Source organism: Gossypium hirsutum, chromosome D06, assembly GCF_007990345.1.
Source record: "Gossypium hirsutum isolate 1008001.06 chromosome D06, Gossypium_hirsutum_v2.1, whole genome shotgun sequence".
Classification (NCBI taxonomy): domain Eukaryota; kingdom Viridiplantae; phylum Streptophyta; class Magnoliopsida; order Malvales; family Malvaceae; genus Gossypium; species Gossypium hirsutum.
The window spans coordinates 18,130,516-18,149,555 of NC_053442.1; the positions used below are offsets into that span (position 1 = coordinate 18,130,516).

Here is a 19,040-nt window from a genome sequence, read left to right on the forward strand (position 1 = left end):
TATTGCACTCACGCACTTAACATCACAACACAGTTGAATTCCACAACAAACCTCACAACAAAGCAACATAATGATTGAAAACAACAAGTTTGAGTGTAAAATCTCACTGGCAAAATACCTGGAAGTTGATATTACTCCCACCTGCTTAGTTTTTCCTTTATCGCTTAGGCTTCCTCCTTCTTGGTTAGCTAAACATAGAAACCAATTAATAATCAAAACAAAGGCATTTAAATGTAAGACTACCATAATTCATTAACATATGGAGAAGTTAACTGCGAATTAAATCATCATAGTCCAAAATCAATGAATTATACCAAAATCCACAAGTTTTCCTTCCTTCTTCTTGAATCAAAAGGTGCGAAATAGTTAGACAGATTACCAAATTGCTAAATTTTCGACAACTCAAGCTAATATGTTAATTCCTCCCCATATGCAGACTGCTCATTACTCTCTTTTCTCTCTTTTTTTTTCTCTCAGAACAGTTCAAAGAAGAATATGGAAGAAGAAATTGAATGCAAGAAACAAAGAAGAAAATAGAAGTAGGAAAATGAATGCCAGAATGAGAGGATCCCCAAAGGGAAAGTCAGTTCTCCCTTATATAACCCTCCCACTTATGATTACTAAAGACAATTCAGTCAACATAACATTTAATCTTCATAAGCATAATGTTTCCCACTTAGAAATGCTTAGTTCTAATGCAACGAAACTAACATTGAAATTTAACTATTTACCAACTAGTCCACAAGACTCATATAATCACTCTATAGCCCCGCTAAACTAAATTTTTTCTAATTAGGTACCTAGGATTTTGGTTGGTTTAGATCTAAATTTTATTTAACTCGTAACTTTTCTTCAAGGACCCTGCACAGCTTTTAGCTTTCCAGGTGTGACAATTTCGCTTATAAACATACTAAGATACAACTAAGCTCTCATTTTTAAATTATCTCTCTACCTTTTTATTTATTTATATATATTGTGATTATATTTGTTCTTTTTGACACAATGCTTAGAACAACCCATAGCCCCTCCCTAACCCATAAATAGGAGGATAATGCGATTCAGCGCACTCAAACCCACGTCCTCCTAAATTGACAACAATATCCATGTCAATCGAGCTAAGAGTCAATCGACGACCCATGAGATTTCCTCATGTTCAAAGTTCTTGTTTGTTGTTGAGTTTTTTTGGGCAAAATAAATGCAAGATCCCTAATCTAGATGTATCTAATAATGTTTTCATTTTATGTTTTAGGTTTTATTATCATTAATCATGATCCAATTTTAAAGGAGTGTGCCAACCTGTGGCCTAAACTTGCAAGCACTATCAACACTTTTGTCAAAAATTTTTTTATGTTTTGTTTGTTTACCGTTATAGGTTTGGTGATATCTTGCTAAGATTTCGTTTGAAAGGTCTAAAATCAAACAATGGGATTTTCTAGGATTTTTTTATACAATTACAATAGTTATAGCTCATTAGTTCCACCAAGTGACAGTGGGTTTATAAGACTACTATACTTATTGTCACAACCATTTTTTGAAAAACAAAAAATTGTTTAACCGACTTTTTAAAAAAAAAAGAAAATTGGGAGTTGCCACCGATCTTTTAAAAAGGTGTGATCAGATCACCTTGAAAACAATTTTAGGTATACGAATTTTGAGAAGATAGGTTCGGGAGTCAGTTACGCACGAGGAAGGGTTAGCACCCTCGTAACGCCCAAAATTGGAACCGAATTGATTGTTTAATGTCTTAGTGTCGAGAATTTGAAAAGATTTTAAAATACGATCCTTCCTTTTTTATTAATGTTAATTTTATAAAAGATGCTTGGATAAATTGAGGCAAATGCTAAAGACCTTCTCGTCTCAGAGTAATAAAATGTCACACCCAATACATTAGGACACGACAATTTTAGTCTCGAAAATGAGTTTTTGGTTTATATGTTTTGATTGAAGAAAATTTTCAATTATTTAGATTCAACGAGGAAAGTTGGAACCCAATACGTTAGGGCTCAATTCTCTCGAGGATTCCAATTTTTGAGTATTGCGTTGTTTTATGGATAAATCGATATTAATGCTTAGAAAAGAATATAGTCATTTTAATAAAACGCAATAAGACAATATGTATCGCGAAAGAAAAATTCGTAAGCTATGTGTAAGCTAATGAACAACAAAGAAACCTTAAATATAAATGAGCAACACAATACATACAAGAGCAATAATCTCACATCATATATTATGCTAACATTCAAAGGCTAATGAATCTAAAGTCAATCAAAGCACCAAATTATAAATTAACACACATGAAATTGTACAAGTTTTTTTTTTAAAAAAAATAACCCAATAAATATGAAAGAAAGGAAATTATAGTTAAAATAAATTTGAAATAGATAATATATACATTATATTATATATATAAAAAAACTAAACAATACTAATAATAGTATATCATGGTTTTAAAAAGGTAATAATATATGAAATTTTAGAAGAAACTTAAAAATAATGTATAGAATGAAATATTGTATATATATAAAAAAAGGTAAATATATAAGCAAATATCATAATAATAATACTGCTATTACTAATAATAATAATAATAATAGTAATAATAACATTGATGTCAAATTAGTTAATTTCTTTTTTTTTTAAACACGTATACGAAAAGGATTAAAGCAAGTGTTTGGGGCAAATTTGAAAATAAATAAAATAAAAGAGAATCGATTTGAAGTTTGTTTGAAATTGAAGGGACTAATGCAGCAATTAAATGCACCAGTCTAGGAAACCAGGTAAGATCATTGGAAACAACGTCGTTTTGGACGTATGTCTCCTCAACTGATGAGAGGATGAAATTGAAAACAAAATAGAACTATATAGCCGAAATAAAAAAATGAAAGGGATTACATCAAAACCAATCGAGAAAACAGGAGGATTCATTGTGCAAATAAACCACCAATAAAACACGCGGATCCTCTTTCTCAAATCGGGTCACGCACACGGGTACTGCCCTATACGACACCATTTTGAAACCACTGACCAGGCTCCAAACGGTGTCGTTTTGGGTTGCCTAAGGGTCACAAAAACCCTAAATTAGCAGTTACTTTACCACTCTAAAGCAAACTCTAAAAAATTCTCCTCTAACGCCGCTCAACAAACCGACGCTTGGAGACTCCGATCCCTCGTCCGACTCCAATTGCGACGGAACGAACGATGTCTCGGCTAGCAGGTAAGCTACTCTCCCTAACCTCTCTTTCTCTTTTATTTCATGCCATTAATGAACAGAGCAGTAAAAGAGGGAACAGTGAAGAAGAAAAATAATGAAAAATCACCTTACAAAATTCTCTATTTTGAATCTTTCTTGTTTTTTTTGTATTCAATCCCCTGTAAAAAAAAAACCTTACAATGGCTTCTCTATTCGTTTTTTATATCCCTCTGTGTGAAAAAAAACCAATAAAAATAAAATAAAACCAGAGAAAAACCCCTTTGTCTCTCTGCTATGTTTTTTGTTTTGTTTGCAGGTGTGGCGTACGGGTGGTGGATGTGGCGTGTACGGAGGCCAGCTGGAGGCGCGTGGAGCGCTTGACACGCGCGGAGGTCTTGGCTGCTGCGGCACTGGGAACTGGGTACTGCTAGGGTTTCGGTGGATTTTGGGCCTGGGATAAGTTAGGTTTGGGCCAGTAATTGGTTATTGGGCTAGATTTTGTAATTTGGGTTGCTAGGGTGTATTGGGTTAGTGATTTGGGCCCAAATTTTGTAGTCTGGACTGTTATTAGACCATTTAATTTTAATTTTTTATTTAGTTTATTTTACTAACGGGCCGGGCAAATTAGGTATTACACTTATTTTATCTCATATTGTGAACTACTTGTTAAAATGTTGTTTAAGTTTAGTTTAACATTAATTGACTAGTTTGCTTATTTGTTTGTGTATCTGTGAATATGTTTGACTATTTGTCTGTTTTTTTTTGTGAACACATTCATTTAGTGCATGCGAACAGGATTAATTAGTGTTTCACGAACATGTTTTTTTACTGTTTGTGTGATAGGCCCAATTTGCCCGGCCCATAATATAAAAATCCAATCCAAATTGAAAAAAAGTAATAAAAAAATAAACCAAACAAAAGGTTAATAACAGTCCACAGTCCAAATACAATGGCCCAACGTGGCCCAAATCAGTTAACCTAGCCCAAGCTTATACCCAACTACACCTGGCCCAATCACTAGGTGGCCCGAAAACTAAAAGAAACCCTAGCATCAGCCCTCCTTCCAGAGCCGCAGTCAAACCTAAGGCTTCCCCCCCCCCCCGCGTGCTGCGCCTTTGCGCGCGTGCATCTCCTCTGCACACGCTTTCGGCCTACCCCTGCACACGTGACAGGCCTCCATACACTTGCGCCTCTACCTCCGTACCTCCATGTCGACCTCTGCCCTCGTACACCTGCAAATGGGACTCAAACAACGCAACAAAAAAGCAAAAAACTGTATTTTTTCATATTTCATTTTTGTTCACTTTTTCGGCCTATAAAGGAAAAGGCCGGAACCATTTTGTAGAAGGGTTTTTCTTAGAGGCAAAAATACAAAAAAAAACAACGAAAGCAATCAAAAAGAAAGTTTACTAAAGGTGACTCCTTTTTCTTTTTACTCTTTTCGACTTCTTCGTGTTTTATAAAACAAAAGAAGGGGAGGAAGGCTTACCTGGGTGTTAGTGTCGACTGAAACCTCGCTCACTCCGCCTCAGTAGGAGTTTAGACGAGGGCTGTGAGGCCAGAAATCGGCGGAGCCTTCGGTGTTGTAAAACTAGGATTGAAACCCTAGCGCAGACGTGAGGAGGCGGCGGCCTTCTTTTTTATTTTTTTTTTCTTTCTTTGTTAAGCAACTGAGTTATTTTTTTAGAGGGTTTAAATAGTGAAATCGCACGGCATCGTTTTGAGCTAGGGTTAACAGCCCTCAAAACGGTGCCGTTTAATCTTAACTCGATGACCCGACCCGGAGGCGGCTGAGATCCGCGCATCATGGTCTTGGTAGGGTTATTTGCACATTTGGTCCTCCTTCTTCAATGGCGATTTCAAATCAATTTTTCTTTACTTTGTGAATTTCACGCTACATTTTGCTTTTGTTTCATCTGGGCCCAGGTTATGCACTGCGTTTTGGAAGGACGGGGATTATTTCCCACTTGGTCCCCCAAGTTATCCGCATGTTGCATTTGGCCCCCATCCCCTCTATTTTATTCTATTTTCGTTTATTCCTTTTAATTCCATTTTTATTTTAATTTAATCCATAATTTAATTTATTTATTTTCTAAAAAAATTTATTTCGATTTTTTTGTCTTTAGTATGTATTTACTTATAAACCTAGTATTGTTTTAATATTAAAGTTTAATATAGTTTTAAAGTTCATCATTAGAAATTTTTAATAATATAATATACTATTATTTTAAAATAGTATTAAATAAATTTAGCATACAAATACTGTTATAAAGTTTTCCTCTCATTTTGCATGTACCATTTATTCAAATCAGCATATGTATATATATATATATTGAGTTTCTTTTCATGAAATATTTACTTAAAAATTCATTCTTATATTATTATTTCACATAATATTCATTTCTAACCTTTTGATGTATCCCAATATTCATTTTATTTATTCGAAAAGTTGTCACATTTTATTTATGTTATTTCGCTTAGCTCTTCTTCCAAATTTTGACGATTAACTCATTTAGTTGTTGAATGTTGATATTCATGTTTGTATGATGTGTGTTGGATATTATTGCCCACATATGTATTATATTATTTATTAGTATTTGTTGGTTATTGATGATTATTAGTTTATACTTTAGCTCGTCAATTATTATTTTGTGTTGTATATTAACATCCCATCGTTTCAATCTAAAATATTTAGTTTTATTAAAGCATTATAACTCTTTTTTACGAAAGTTTTCAAAGATAGGGCGGAGTTCGGTATTTGGAATCTTCGAGAGAATGGAGCCTTAGCGTATTGGGTTCCAATTTTCCTCGTCGAATCTGAATAATCGAAAATTCTCTCTAATCAAAATGCGTAAACCAAAACTCATTTTCGGGAATTCGATACGACGTGTCCTAACGTATTGGATGTGGCGTGTCGTTTTCTCGAAATGAAGATTTTAATAATAATAAAGGCTATATTCAATGCTAGGAATTTTGAGAAATTGTGCCCTCACGTATTGGGTTTCATTTTTTCATCTGACTTAAAGCAATCGAATATCCCTTTTTTAACTTCACCGCAAGAGTTTTGAAAATCAAAAGACAAGCTTGTTCTCGAGGACTAAAATGTTGTGTCCTAATGTATTGGGTGTAACATTTTATTACTCTAAGACGAGAAGGTCTTTAACATTCGCTTCGATTTATCCAAGCACCTTTTATAAAATTAACATTAATAAAAAGGAAGGATCGTATTTTTAAAATTTTTTAAAATTCTCTACACTAAGACATTAAATAATCAATTCGGTACCAATTTTGGGCGTTATGAGGGTGCTAACCCTTCCTCGTACTAACTGACTCCTGAACCTATTTTCTCAAAATTCGTAGACCTAAAATCGTTTCCAAGGTGATCCGATCACACCTCTTTAAAAAGATCGGTGGCGACTCCCAAACTTGCGTTTTTAAGTTGACTGCTACGAACTTTTTTTTGTTTTAAAAAAAAAAGGGGGTGTTTTCGACAGTTTGTAAACATGTTTGATTAGTGTTCATGAACGATTAACTCAAATGAGTTTAAACCGAACTTGAACCGAGCTGAAACATCCTTATTTTATACGGACCGAATTCAAACATAATATTAGTACATGAATAATTTAAAAAATAAACAAACGATTTACACCATTGCCAGACCTCAAAACACAACTGAAAAGTTTTCCACTAAAAACAAAAATATAAATGGATTTGAATGCTAGTTAAAATAATAAAGATGTAACAAAACAGTGGTCATGATATCAATTTATAGAAAAAGCAGATCTGTAAAGTTCTACTCACATCAATCCCAGACGATGAAAGAAAACATCCTAAGCAATAGAAATCATCCACATATTTATAATTTACTTCGTAATTTTCTTTTTCTAATACTGGTACCATTTTTTTTTAATTACCATAATAATAAAATCATTTTTTAAATATTTATATATTTTATCAATTTGATCTTAATTTAAAAAATTAATAAATTTAGCTCTCAACTTTATATAACTTGTCAATTTAGTCCTAGTTCTTAAAAAATTAAAAATTGAAATATTTTTTTGATAAAAGAAATGCTTAAAAATTAGAAAAATTTAGACTGGCTTCTTGAAAACATTTTATTTTTTTTATTTTCTATTTTTTAAAAATTGAAAACCACATTTACTAAATAAATATAAAATTTTGTTTTCAATAATAAAAATATGTTTGGTACCTACTTTTTTTTTAATTACATTTTTCTGGATTCGTACCAAAGTACCGAATTTAACTCTTGAAAAAATATATACTTTTGCAAGAAATTTCATGGTTGAGTTTTTTGTCGCTGCTTGCCACTGGAATCGATATTATATTTTGGTTAAATTTTATTAGTACTCTCCGTATTTTGCGAAAGTTACGGATTTACTGTTTATGCTTTAATTTGTTTATTTTTAGTCCCTATATTTTTCAAATTCTAAAATTTCAATCCTCACCAGACAAATATGGTTAATTCATTAAGTTATGTTATTTTCAAAGTCTGATGCAACACACATAGTATCACATGTATAATGTCATGTCAACTTGTTATTTTCATATATTACTAACTAAAAATTGAGTTAATGGATTAACAATTTCCATTTGCGTAAATATTAAAATTTTAAATTTTAAAAAGTATAAAGATTTAGAATGATCCAATTGGAGAACATAGACTAAATCTACAATTGCACGCATGGTATAAGATTAGCAATTGAATTTAACCAAATGGATTTAACTAAGACTATTTGAATTAGGACTAAAACTTCAAATTTTGAAAAGTAATAATAATTAAAATTTATCGACTTGAAAAGTACATAAACTAAAATTGATCGAATTAAAGTATAAAAACTAAAACAAAGTACCAAAATATAACATAACTTTTAGTAGGACAATATAAAGAAAAGACATATTGAAGGTAGACTTCTATGGTAATTGTAAGTTACATAATAATAAAATTGAGTATTTAAAGTTTTTCTTGGAAAGAAAATTAGAAAGATATAAAATTGAATTAGTAAAAAAATTAAAAAAATAAAATAAAATTTCTTACCACAAGTGTATGAAAAACAAATCCACCATGGGTACATTGATGTTAACTTAAACAAGCGACTGGTTTTAGCTCGAAAACAAGCTTTGGGGTTGTTTTTCAATGTCAAAGAACACTATGGGTTCAATGCTTTAACCATGGCTCTTGCTGTGAATTACCATTTCAAGCTTGAAACTTCAACAAGACAACCCATGGATGAGTCAATTAGCTGCTGTTGCTTGTTTATCTTTATCTGCTAAAGTTGAAGAACTCAAGTGCCAACTCCTTTTATACCTTCAAGTATATTACAATTTTCTTTAGTTGAAAAAAATGAGAGGAAAGAAAGAAATAATGCTTAATTTTGAACTAGCATATACTCCTTTTTCATTTTTTCTTCTCTTATCATCCTAATTTGAAAGATTTTTTTTACCCAAATAATATAAAATAAAATAAATAATTACGAAAAAGATATGGAAAACACATTAATTATGAAAATAGGCATTTGCTACGGTGTTATGATGGTGTTGCTTGACAAATTGGTAGCACCAAACTGAAATATGATGATCTAAAATATTCAAGGACCTGATATGTAAATTTCCCGTTTTGGTTGGCAGTGAAAAAAAATAAAGGCTTTAAGGGTGCACCTTGACTACCAAACTTTAAATGGGTAAATTTTTCACAAGCCCACCTTATTTATTATTTTTTTATTCCCCTTTAACACCAAAAATAAATAGAATAATAAAATTTTTCGAGATTGTTCAAGGTCTCCCGGTGATATTCATTGCTTCCATGGAGAAATTGAAGCGAGCAATGTTCATGTCGACCCTCAATAGCTTCTCGATCATAAGTACCGATCGTGATGCCAAACTCAGAGTGCAAATGATTTTGGTTCTAGCGATACAGCCATCATTTGGAAGCTCTTTCAAGATCCCATCAATGTCGATATTCACCATTTCCCTTTTTATTTGCTCAAATCTGTTGCACCCATTATCAATTAAAAAAGATTAAAAGTCACCAATGAAAAAGATTGGAGAAGAAAACCCGGGTAAAGAAACATTGAGATAAATAGAATGGGATTAAAGTAGAATTGGTGAGAGAGGTCAAATGAGGTAAATACATAGATGATTTTATATATATATATATAATCAAATATGAACAAATTACAAGCAAACAAAAATAAAAATAAATTTTTTTATGTTGAGTTAAATTGAGAAATGAGATACTATACCTTATAAACCAAAAAGGAAAAATTTGTGTTAAAAAAGAATAAAATAAAATAATAAATAAGAAGAGTTTATGAAATAATTTACTCATTTAAAGTTTGGTCTCACGGAAGCACTCTTGAAGCCTTAAAACCTCTTTTCAATTGTCAACCAAAACAGGAAATTTACATATCAAGTCTCTAAATATTTTAGGTCTATCACATTTCAGTTTAGTGCCACCAATATGTCAGGTGGCAACATCAAAACACTGTAACAAATGCTTATTTTCGTAATTAATTTATTTTCCATATCCTTTTTGTAATTTATTATTATTTTTATATTATTTGAATAAAAAACTCAAATTAAAATGATCTATGCAATAATATTTTACTTCCTATTAATCACATTCAAAATTTATTTATTTTTTCACTCACCCTGAAAGTTGTATAATAAATGTAGAATATGCTGTTTTTAAGGCTTTATTTAAGAGTGTAAAAAAGAAAATAAATTGTGGCGGAAAAGAGATGTTATGGTTGAGTGAAATGTCTGCGATTCTGAATCATGATGTTCTTTCTTCAATTACAAACTCATGTTCTTGACTTCAAATTTTTTAAATTAAAAAATTAAAGGCTTTTTTTTTAATTAGAATCGAATTAAATATTAAAGAACTAAATTTATTATTATATCAATAAAAAAAGGCATCAATGTTGTGTCAATAATTTAAGGGTAGTTTCTCTTTTGATCACTTAATTTAAAATATTTTAGTCCCTCATCATTAAATATTTAGTAAAGAGTTGACTTGAGCCTTTTGTTCATTGGTCTAATACTAAATTTAGCATTTTAATATTTACACATTTTATCAAATTCATCCTAAATTTAAAAATTCAATAAATTTAGCTCTCATTTAGTTCTAATTCTAAAAATTTATTTAAAGAAACTTTTATTTTAGTTGAAGAATTCATACTGAATGTGTTGTTGATGAAAAGACGGAATGCAGCATATGGGAAAGCTCATTTGTAGTCATTTGGGTGCAAGAATGTACTCAGAAGTCAGAACCAAAACCTCGATTTTTCATATTTTAAATTACTTTAAAATATTTTTCCTTTAATTTAAAAAATTTGTAAATATTAACTGTTAAATTTATTGAAATTTGGCTTAATATTGTAAAAAGTCCTCAAATTTTTTTTTAAAAAAAAGTAATTAAGTCCCTACCTTTTTTTTGCAATTATTTGGGTACTTGAACTTTCAAAATGCATCAAAAAGGCCCTCAAGCCTTTTCAAAAAAAGCAATTAAGCCCCTACTCTTTTTTTTGCACTCAATTGAGTACTTGAACTTTCAAAATGCATCAAAAAGTCCCTCAAATTTTTCAAAAAAACAATTAACCCCTGCTTTTGTTAAAAAATTAGCAAAAAAATTATAAAAAAGTTAAAATCACTAAAAACTATAAATATTATTAAATTTTAATAAAAATTCAAATATTAAAAATTTATTAAAATTAGAAAAAAATAGTAAAAAATATAAAAATTGGAAAATTTTATAAAAATCGTAAAAAAATTATAAACTATATAGAAATATAAAAAATTTATAAAATTTTATAAAGTTGTAAGAAAATTATACAATATGTAAAGAAATATAAATTTTGTAAAAAAATTATAAAAATTATCGTATCAAAAGAAGCATTTTATAATTTTTCTATAACTTTTAGTAATTTTTATTTTTATTTTATCATTTTTTGCCACATGTCACACTGTGCTGTGACATGTGATGACTTTAATTGAAAAAAACTAGGGGTCGTTAATTTTTTTATAAATTTTATAAAATTTTACATTTTTTAAAGATTTTTATAAAAAATTCTAATTTTTAATAATTTTTAAATTTTTTAAAGTTTTATTAAAATTTAATAATTTTTCTAAAATTTTTTATGTTTTATATATTTTTTTCTAATTTTTAATAAGGGCAAGGGCTTAATTGCTTTTTTTGAAAAATTTTAGGGTCTTTTTGATGCTTTTGAAAGTTCAAGTACCCAATTGAGTGAAAAAAAACAGAGGCTTAATTGTTTTTTTTGAAGAAGTTTGAGGGCCTTTTTAATCCACTTTTGAAAGTTCAAGTGCTCAATTGAGTGCAAAAGAAAGGAGGGGCTTAATTTTTTTTTTTTTCTTGAAAAAGTTTGAGGGCTTTTTACACCTATAAGCCTTGAATTTTTTAGAATTAGAACTAAATGAAAACTTTTGTCAATATTAAGGGGTTAAATTGATTGAATTTTTAGATTTAAGATCCAATTGATGAATTAGGCTAATAGAAAAAAGAAAAAAAGTTTCACGTCAACTTTGGGTTAGGTATTTAAAGGTGAGTGATTAAAATTTTAAATTTAAAAAATGCTGATGATAAATTTGAAAGACGAAAATAAAATCTACCAAAAACTTTTATGATTTCTTGCCTGAGATGCAAAATTCATATTTGTTGATAACTGAAGTGTTACTCTGCAAACCTTATAAACCCATTTAATTTATAACTAACACTGTTTCCCTTTCCAAGCTGAGTTTGTAAGGAGAAGAAAAACAAAGGAGCCGCATAGCCATTTTTGCATCTAAATTTGATAGAAGATGAGGTGGTTAGAATAGTTTTAGTCGACTCTATTCAGTAACACCTGTGCTCTCTGAAATATAAAAACTCGTTTTATATTGACCCAAGTTTGGGTCTACTGCTCTGATATTTATTTATTTTTTCAGAGATAATCCCCTTCCCGTCCCCGGTATAATCCCCGTCCCATGTTTCTTGTTCAACTTGAGTTCTTTTTATATAAACTAAACCAATGGTTTTGCACACATCACCGTGAAAGCAATGTCTTATTTGACTTTATAACTCTTTCATCTGCAACTTCTGCCTAATAATCCCCCATCACATACAGCCAAAATGGCAGAAATATTGGAAAGCAAGCTTTATGAAGCAGCAGCAGCAGGGAACGTAACTATTTTCTTAGAATTAATTCGACAGGATCACTTGCTTCTTGATAGAGTGCTGGTTAATTATGCCATTGAGACTCCTTTACATGTTGCAGCAATGCTTGGACATACAGATTTTGTGAAGGAGATTATACAAAGGAAGCCAGAGTTCACTAGAGAACTAGATTCAAGGGGTTCATCACCTCTCCACTTGGCATCAGCCAAAGGGTATGTTGACATAGTTAAAGCATTGCTATTTGTAAACCCTGACATGTGCCTGGCTGTGGATATAGAAGAAAGAAACCCTCTTCATCTTGCAGCCATGAAAGGCCAGGTTCATGTTTTGAATGAGCTAGTCCGTGTTAGACCGCAAGCGGCTCGAGTCACTGTGTCATGGGGAGAGACCATATTGCATTTGTGTGTCAAGTATGGACAATTAGAGTCTTTCAAGGCATTGGTTGAAGTCATGAACAACCAAGAATTTGTGAATGCTAAAGATGATTATGGCATGACAGTTTTGCACCTAGCTGTTGCTTACAAGCAAATTGAGGTATGGATTAGATTGCATCACCATAATATTTCAGCTTTAAGCTTTTTGTTGCTTTTGGTGATGGTATTAATCTTATGTATTCTGATCAAAATTGCGCAGACAATAAAATTTTTGCTTACCAGTACCAGCGTTGAAGTAAATGGTCTAAATGCAAATGGTTTAACTGCAATGGACGTTCTTGCACAAAGTAGGAGAGGATTGAAAGACTTTGACATTGCCGAGTCCCTTCGAGATGCCGGAGCTATAAGAGCCGCAGAAATTTTGCATTGGAAGACTGAAACAACACCTCTAATTGCTCAAAATGTTGCAACTAACCAACCAGACACACAACATCAGTGGGTGCAAAAGACTTACAAGAAGGAAGATTGGCTAACAAGAAAACGAGATTCATTGATGGTGGTGGCATCACTTATGGCAACAATGTCTTTCCAAGCTGGACTAACCCCTCCTGGTGGTTTATGGCAAGATGATTTCACAGGAACAGCCACCGAGAGATCTCACGAATCAGGACATTCAATAATAGCAGATACGAACCAAAGCTATTATACTCAGTACCTTGCTGCCAACACAACAAGTTTCATGGCATCGATGAGCATCATCTTGCTGCTGGTTACAGGATTGCCTTTCCAGCGAAGATTTTTTATGTGGATTTTGACTGTGATTGTGTGGATTGCTATCACATCCATGGCCATTACATACAGAATTTCACTTCTTTTCATTACACCAAAATCACAGGAACTAGACGTCACTCAAGTGCTCGATTATGCTCTCAGGGCATGGCTTGCGGTGATGTCTTTTCTTCTTTTGGCTCATACCATACGCCTGACTCTAAATTTTTTCAAGAAAGTAGAATATGTACTAGGGAAAAAGGAAAGGCCGCCGCCGCCATTACCGTACCCAAATAACATCGACTTCTAAGCAATCAGCTCTACTTTATCATCGCATAATCATCATAGCTAATATGTATATATATGATTCTGTAACCATATGTCAAAGGTTCACTATATGAATGAAAACCCATTTCTGTAAAAAGTTTGGAATAATGGAATTTGAATGCAAAAGTTGGAAGCTTCTTCCTAATTCATCTATATGCGATGACCAGTTTCTCTAAAACATCAAATGAAGATTCATAACACTGGATTCTATAGGCCCTGTAGGAAATTTCTATGAAAATGTAGTATGATCTTCACTTGTGGGAGGTGTTTGAGATGGGATCCTTATTATATTAAAGAAACTTGCTTTCAATAAAACTTAAATTAGCTATATCATAACCTTATCTTGTTGAATCCTCAAAGAATAAAGAAACAAGCACTAAGCAAATAGATTTTTAAATGGTTAATAAGAAAGAGCAGCTTAGCTGACTCAGTAAAAGCTTATCTTTATTTATATTATCAATCCATTTTAGTTTGTTTATTTTGAGCGTGGGCTTATTTTAATGCGAATATGGTGCAGAGCTTTGGGCCTAAGAAATGCAGCATAAACAGCATGCAATTTCATGGGCCCTGGAATTATTATTTATGACCCAAAATAAAGATGGGAAAAGCAAAGAAAATTACAGAACTTTCATTCATCTTCTTCATAGTTCTAGACACAGACAGGTCGACATGACATTACAGTTTATTGTTCTCTAGAACTGTCCACCTACTCATGCTTATCTCCTATATATACGAATCAACTCCAATCCTTGCAAATTACTCTGAAACAAACGTGGATTTTACACATCAAAGCGTCATTTGCATTTCTTTTCCCTTGATCTTTGTCTTCGTCTATATTTTTAGAGCTTGATTCATGGATTTCAGGAACTTTGGGTTCAACTCTCCGCTGATAACAATCCTGGAAGACATGCTGGACATCCCAGAGGAGCAAGAGAAGTCGAAGAACAACCCATCTCGAGCCTACGTTCGAGACGCAAAGGCGATGGCGGCGACACCGGCCGATGTTATGGAGTACCCGACATCCTACGTGTTCATCGCGGACATGCCAGGGATAAGCCCCAGCGAGATCAAGGTGCACGTGGAAGATGAGAACGTGCTGGTGGTGTGTGGGGAACGAAAGCGAGAGAAAGAGAAAGATGAGAAAGAAGGGGTGAAATATGTGAGGATGGAGAGGAGAGTTGGGAAGTTCATGAGAAAGTTCCAGTTGCCTGATAATGCGAACATGGATAAGATTTCAGCTGTATGTCAGGATGGGGTTTTGAGAGTGACTGTGGAGAAACTGCCCCCTCCTGAACCTAAAAAGTCTAAGACCATTGAGGTCAAAGTTGCTTGAGCTTCACATGTGTTTTGAGTGGGTGTCTGTTTCAGTTTGGCTTTGGTTTGTGTGAGTATGACTATTTAAATAAAAAAAATTATAGTTTGTTTCTTGTTTAATCCCTTGTTTCTTGTTTTTTTATCTACGAAAAACATTTTGTGCAGCAAAGACTGTTTAATTCATGAACTGCGGAATAGGAGTTGCATGTTATAAAGAACAAAGGATCAACTTGGTGTTAAAACTGTCAAACTGCTTTCCTTAACTTAGTATAAAGAATTTGTTTGAAGGTCTAAAAAATAAGATCTCATTATGCTTTCCTTAATTCACGAGGAACTTTCCCAAGCTGCATAGTCCTATTCGGACATCCTTTTTCTCTATAGATCTCTAACAATTTCTATCGATCAAATCATTTAGGCAATCCTACTCTCCACTTTTCTAGCAACCCTTTTGTCAATTACACTTGAAATTTTAGAGATATGATGAACCGTGACATACCTTTAGCCAATGATTCTACAACATCTTTAATGGATATTTTTGCTCATGTATCTTAGAAGAAAACACCCTTATGTTGCGTTTAAGGCGCTTCTATCAAATCTCACTATTTTTGCCATTTGGCAGACTTTTTTTGTTTAGCACGCTTATTCGCGCTTTCAATGCACCCCCGATTATTCTGTCAACCTACTCACTGCGCGAGTTATACAAGTATCTCCCTTTTCATGCCTTGATAGACTTCTTATTCACTATCTTGGCAGAGTTTGTGGTTATCATGAGTAGTACTTGCTCGCCACTGGATCATACCATGGCAACAATGGTATTTTGATTTCGAAGAATCGAATAACCCTTTTCGAGGTGCCGCCTCGAAGGATCTATATAACGTTTACACGGTGTTGTCTCGAAAGATCAGTCGATAACCATCATCGCAGTGTCGTTCCATAGAGTCGATAGACCGTCGTCACGGTGTTGCTCTAGCGAGCTAGTAGATACCATTCCACGATGCCGCCTAAACTCCCTTGTATCCTCCTATCAACCCACCCATTCCTCCATTATTCATATTTTCATCTACCTCATCAAGGTAAATTCCCTCCATACTCCACATAATAATATAGACATGCATTTCATACATAACATTCCAAATACTATAGCACTAAGGAGTACACCACATTAGATACAACAATACACCGTCCTCTCATATATAACATACTTGCATACTTTCATGAATTCATGCAGCTATAAACACACATGTCATGCTCATTCACCATACTCATGAATCACCAAAATTTCAAACAGGGTTCATAGCAGACATAAACTTAAATCACAACACAACACTCATCCATCATTCATCCAAAAGTAGAGTATAAAAACTCATCTGAACTCATTTATCCTCGTCAACTTAGCTTGTCCAAACGCTAGAGCCTCCTTCGTCCTAGCAGTTAAGCATGAAAATCATTTATCGGTTAAACCAAAGGTGTTCAAACCTTAAAAAAATTCATAACCCATTATATAGAAACTCATTAAGAATCCTTACTCTTATTTTTCCTCTAATCCACCAGTATATAAAGATGAGAAAGCTTATCAATTTTTCTACTTCCAGACTTTGAATCTCATGACTACTGCTCTATGCAAAACTCTCCTAAATGCTTTTCTTCTTCGAAATAATCGAAGAAGATGATGTAGGTGGAAAGGATGTTGCAAGAAAAATGGAGAAGAATCCTTTTTTTGGGAACATCTCTTCTCGCCTACATATATAACTCCTCTAGACGGTCTCCAAATCTTTGTTAGTCATTCATCGACAATCATTATATCTCCCACTATGGAATCAGTCGGTTCCAGCTTAACCAAACCAAAATTGAAACCCAATTAATTGCCCATCAACCATTAAAATTTCTAGATATTCCAGTAGAGCCCGCCAACTTCTATTTTTATTCAACTAACTCCCAAACTTCTTTTAAATTTAGGTCTTTAATGAAACTCGAGTGTGACAACTCCCCTACCCTTAAAGAAAATTTTATCCTCAGAATTTTTTCTCGTAGTTAAATCTATAAGTAGAGCCCGTGTAATAATTCATTTATTGGGTAACTCCCTTCATAACTTAGAGGTAGGCACTTCTACCTTTCTCTGATGCCTTAGCATTGATCACTTAATTTCAGACTCACCTTAAACCCATCCTATACAAAGGGAGGACTTACCTACACTCCTTACATAACGGGTGGTTGAGTAATGATAACCTTACTGTTATGCAGGTGGAGTCTCTAGCCTACACCTTGTGCCCAAAATAACTCCACTTGGAGGATTCTTGTTGCCAAATATCGAAATGGTTGTTACTCACTAAACATGTGGTTTTGGCGAACACTCCCATTTTGGCATGCTAACAGGTTTATGAAAACCCTTCCTACAGTTGACACCTGTCAACTGTGGATTAGAGAACTCGAGCAGCCTATTCCAATTTTTATCTGAAGCTTTTCTTGGATGTTTGGCTATTTAAATTGAGACGCTGAGAAAGGAAACCCTTTCATCTGATATAATTTCCCTCTAATTTCGTGTTAATTAAGCTTTCTTTTGAAACCCTAAGTTTCTTTTCTTTGCCTCCTCCGATTTCATTGTCTAAGTCTTACTTTTTTTTTGTTCCCTTAACAACTTCTTTACATATTTCCAGGTAATTCTTTGAGTGTCCTCTTTTTCTTTCATCTTTTCCAAAATGGTCAGGATTAAAAACAGTCACATTGAGGGTAGAAGCAATCGCTACGGTAGTAGTAAGAGAGGTCATGGGGGTGGTACAAAGGGTGATGGGGTTGGGCCTAGTGGTCACGAAGTAAGCACCCTAGTGGATACCCTTTTCTTTCAGTGTTCAACGACCTGGGAGAAGATGATCGGACATCTAGGCATCAAGGGAATGCAAGTGCCTAACTTTGCATACGAATTCAACATCGTCCACTGAGAATGTCAGCTAAGTGACAGTTTCGATGGTATCATCCTACCCCTCTACTTGTTCGAGGTTGGGTTTCACCTCCCACTGAATCCTTTTTTCTATACCGTGCTTGTAACAACCCATTTTTCAGTGGTGACGAAACAGTGTTTTGGGACCACGAATTTTCATCATGTCGGCCCATAAATATTATTTATAGAATATTTATTGAGTTATTAGAGTCGTATCAAAATTTGGTTAAGAAATTTTAATGTTTAGATAGCTAATTAAGGAAAAATGACTAAATTGTAAAAGGTGCAAAACTTGTTAATTATTGCATTTGGATGATTTAATGGTTTAATTATTAAATGTGGGGGGCCAATAAGGCAATTAGACCTTATATCAATTAAGCGGACTATCTAGTATGATTTTTAATGAAATTTTAGTTGATTGTAAAGGGTAAAAAAGTAAATAATCATTAAATAAACAAAAAACAAAACATGAAATTATCATCTTCTTCTTTAATTTTCATGTTAAAACCGAATGGCCATGGTTTGTTAAGCTTGGAGAATCAGCCAAGTTCAAAACATTGCATGTGAGTGATTTCTCTATCTATTTCTTGTAATTTTTATATTCTTTAGATCGTTGCAACTAGGTCCAGCTAGCCCGTACCTTCGTTCTTAAATCTGTTAAAAATTTTAAAAGTTGCCATTGATGAATCTTGAATTTTTTTTATGATAATTATGTGTTTGAAGCTTTGATTGTGGTATTTTGTTTTTTTTTTTTTTGTGAAGTGATTTTTATTAGATTTTAATTTAAGGATTAAATTGTTAAATTGTTATATTTATATGGTTTATTGGTGATTAAGAGGTGTTTTGTGTACTTTTTAAGGGCCTAAAATATTCGGCTATAATATAATTTCTAAAAAATGGTCAAATTGATGATTTCCAGGTTAAGGGACTAAATTACAT

General features: G+C 32.9%; 2 protein-coding genes and 1 long non-coding RNA gene across 3 annotated transcripts; 2 read left to right on the top strand and 1 right to left on the bottom strand.

The window, feature by feature from the left end:
• Positions 1 to 4,074: 4,074 nt before the first annotated feature.
• On the bottom strand, positions 4,075 to 5,069 carry LOC107915970 (uncharacterized). The gene is made up of 2 exons (XR_001689341.2): positions 4,680 to 5,069; positions 4,075 to 4,422 (listed from the first exon to the last, which is right to left on the bottom strand). It is a non-coding gene; the product is annotated as an uncharacterized lncRNA (long non-coding RNA).
• Positions 5,070 to 11,984: 6,915 nt separating this feature from the next.
• Positions 11,985 to 14,087, top strand: LOC107915885 (ankyrin repeat-containing protein BDA1). The gene is made up of 2 exons (XM_016845079.2): positions 11,985 to 12,917; positions 13,017 to 14,087. The coding sequence occupies exons 1-2, from the start codon at positions 12,339 to 12,341 to the stop codon at positions 13,833 to 13,835; spliced, it is 1,398 nt and encodes a 465-aa protein (XP_016700568.2). The 5' UTR covers positions 11,985 to 12,338; the 3' UTR covers positions 13,836 to 14,087.
• A 275-nt stretch (positions 14,088 to 14,362) lies between these two features.
• On the top strand, positions 14,363 to 15,286 carry LOC107915862 (17.6 kDa class II heat shock protein). The gene has a single exon (XM_016845063.2). The coding sequence runs from the start codon at positions 14,706 to 14,708 to the stop codon at positions 15,183 to 15,185; it is 480 nt and encodes a 159-aa protein (XP_016700552.1). The 5' UTR covers positions 14,363 to 14,705; the 3' UTR covers positions 15,186 to 15,286.
• The last annotated feature ends 3,754 nt before the right edge of the window (positions 15,287 to 19,040 follow it).

Excerpts from the sequence above, each read along its gene's own strand:
- LOC107915862 (XM_016845063.2), top strand. The coding sequence starts at position 14,706 with ATGGATTTCAGGAACTTTGGGTTCAACTCTCCGCTGATAACAATCCTG.
- LOC107915885 (XM_016845079.2), top strand. The coding sequence starts at position 12,339 with ATGGCAGAAATATTGGAAAGCAAGCTTTATGAAGCAGCAGCAGCAGGG. Across the intron at positions 12,918-13,016 it reads TTGCTTACAAGCAAATTGAG|ACAATAAAATTTTTGCTTAC; the intron begins GTATGGATTAGA and ends AAAATTGCGCAG.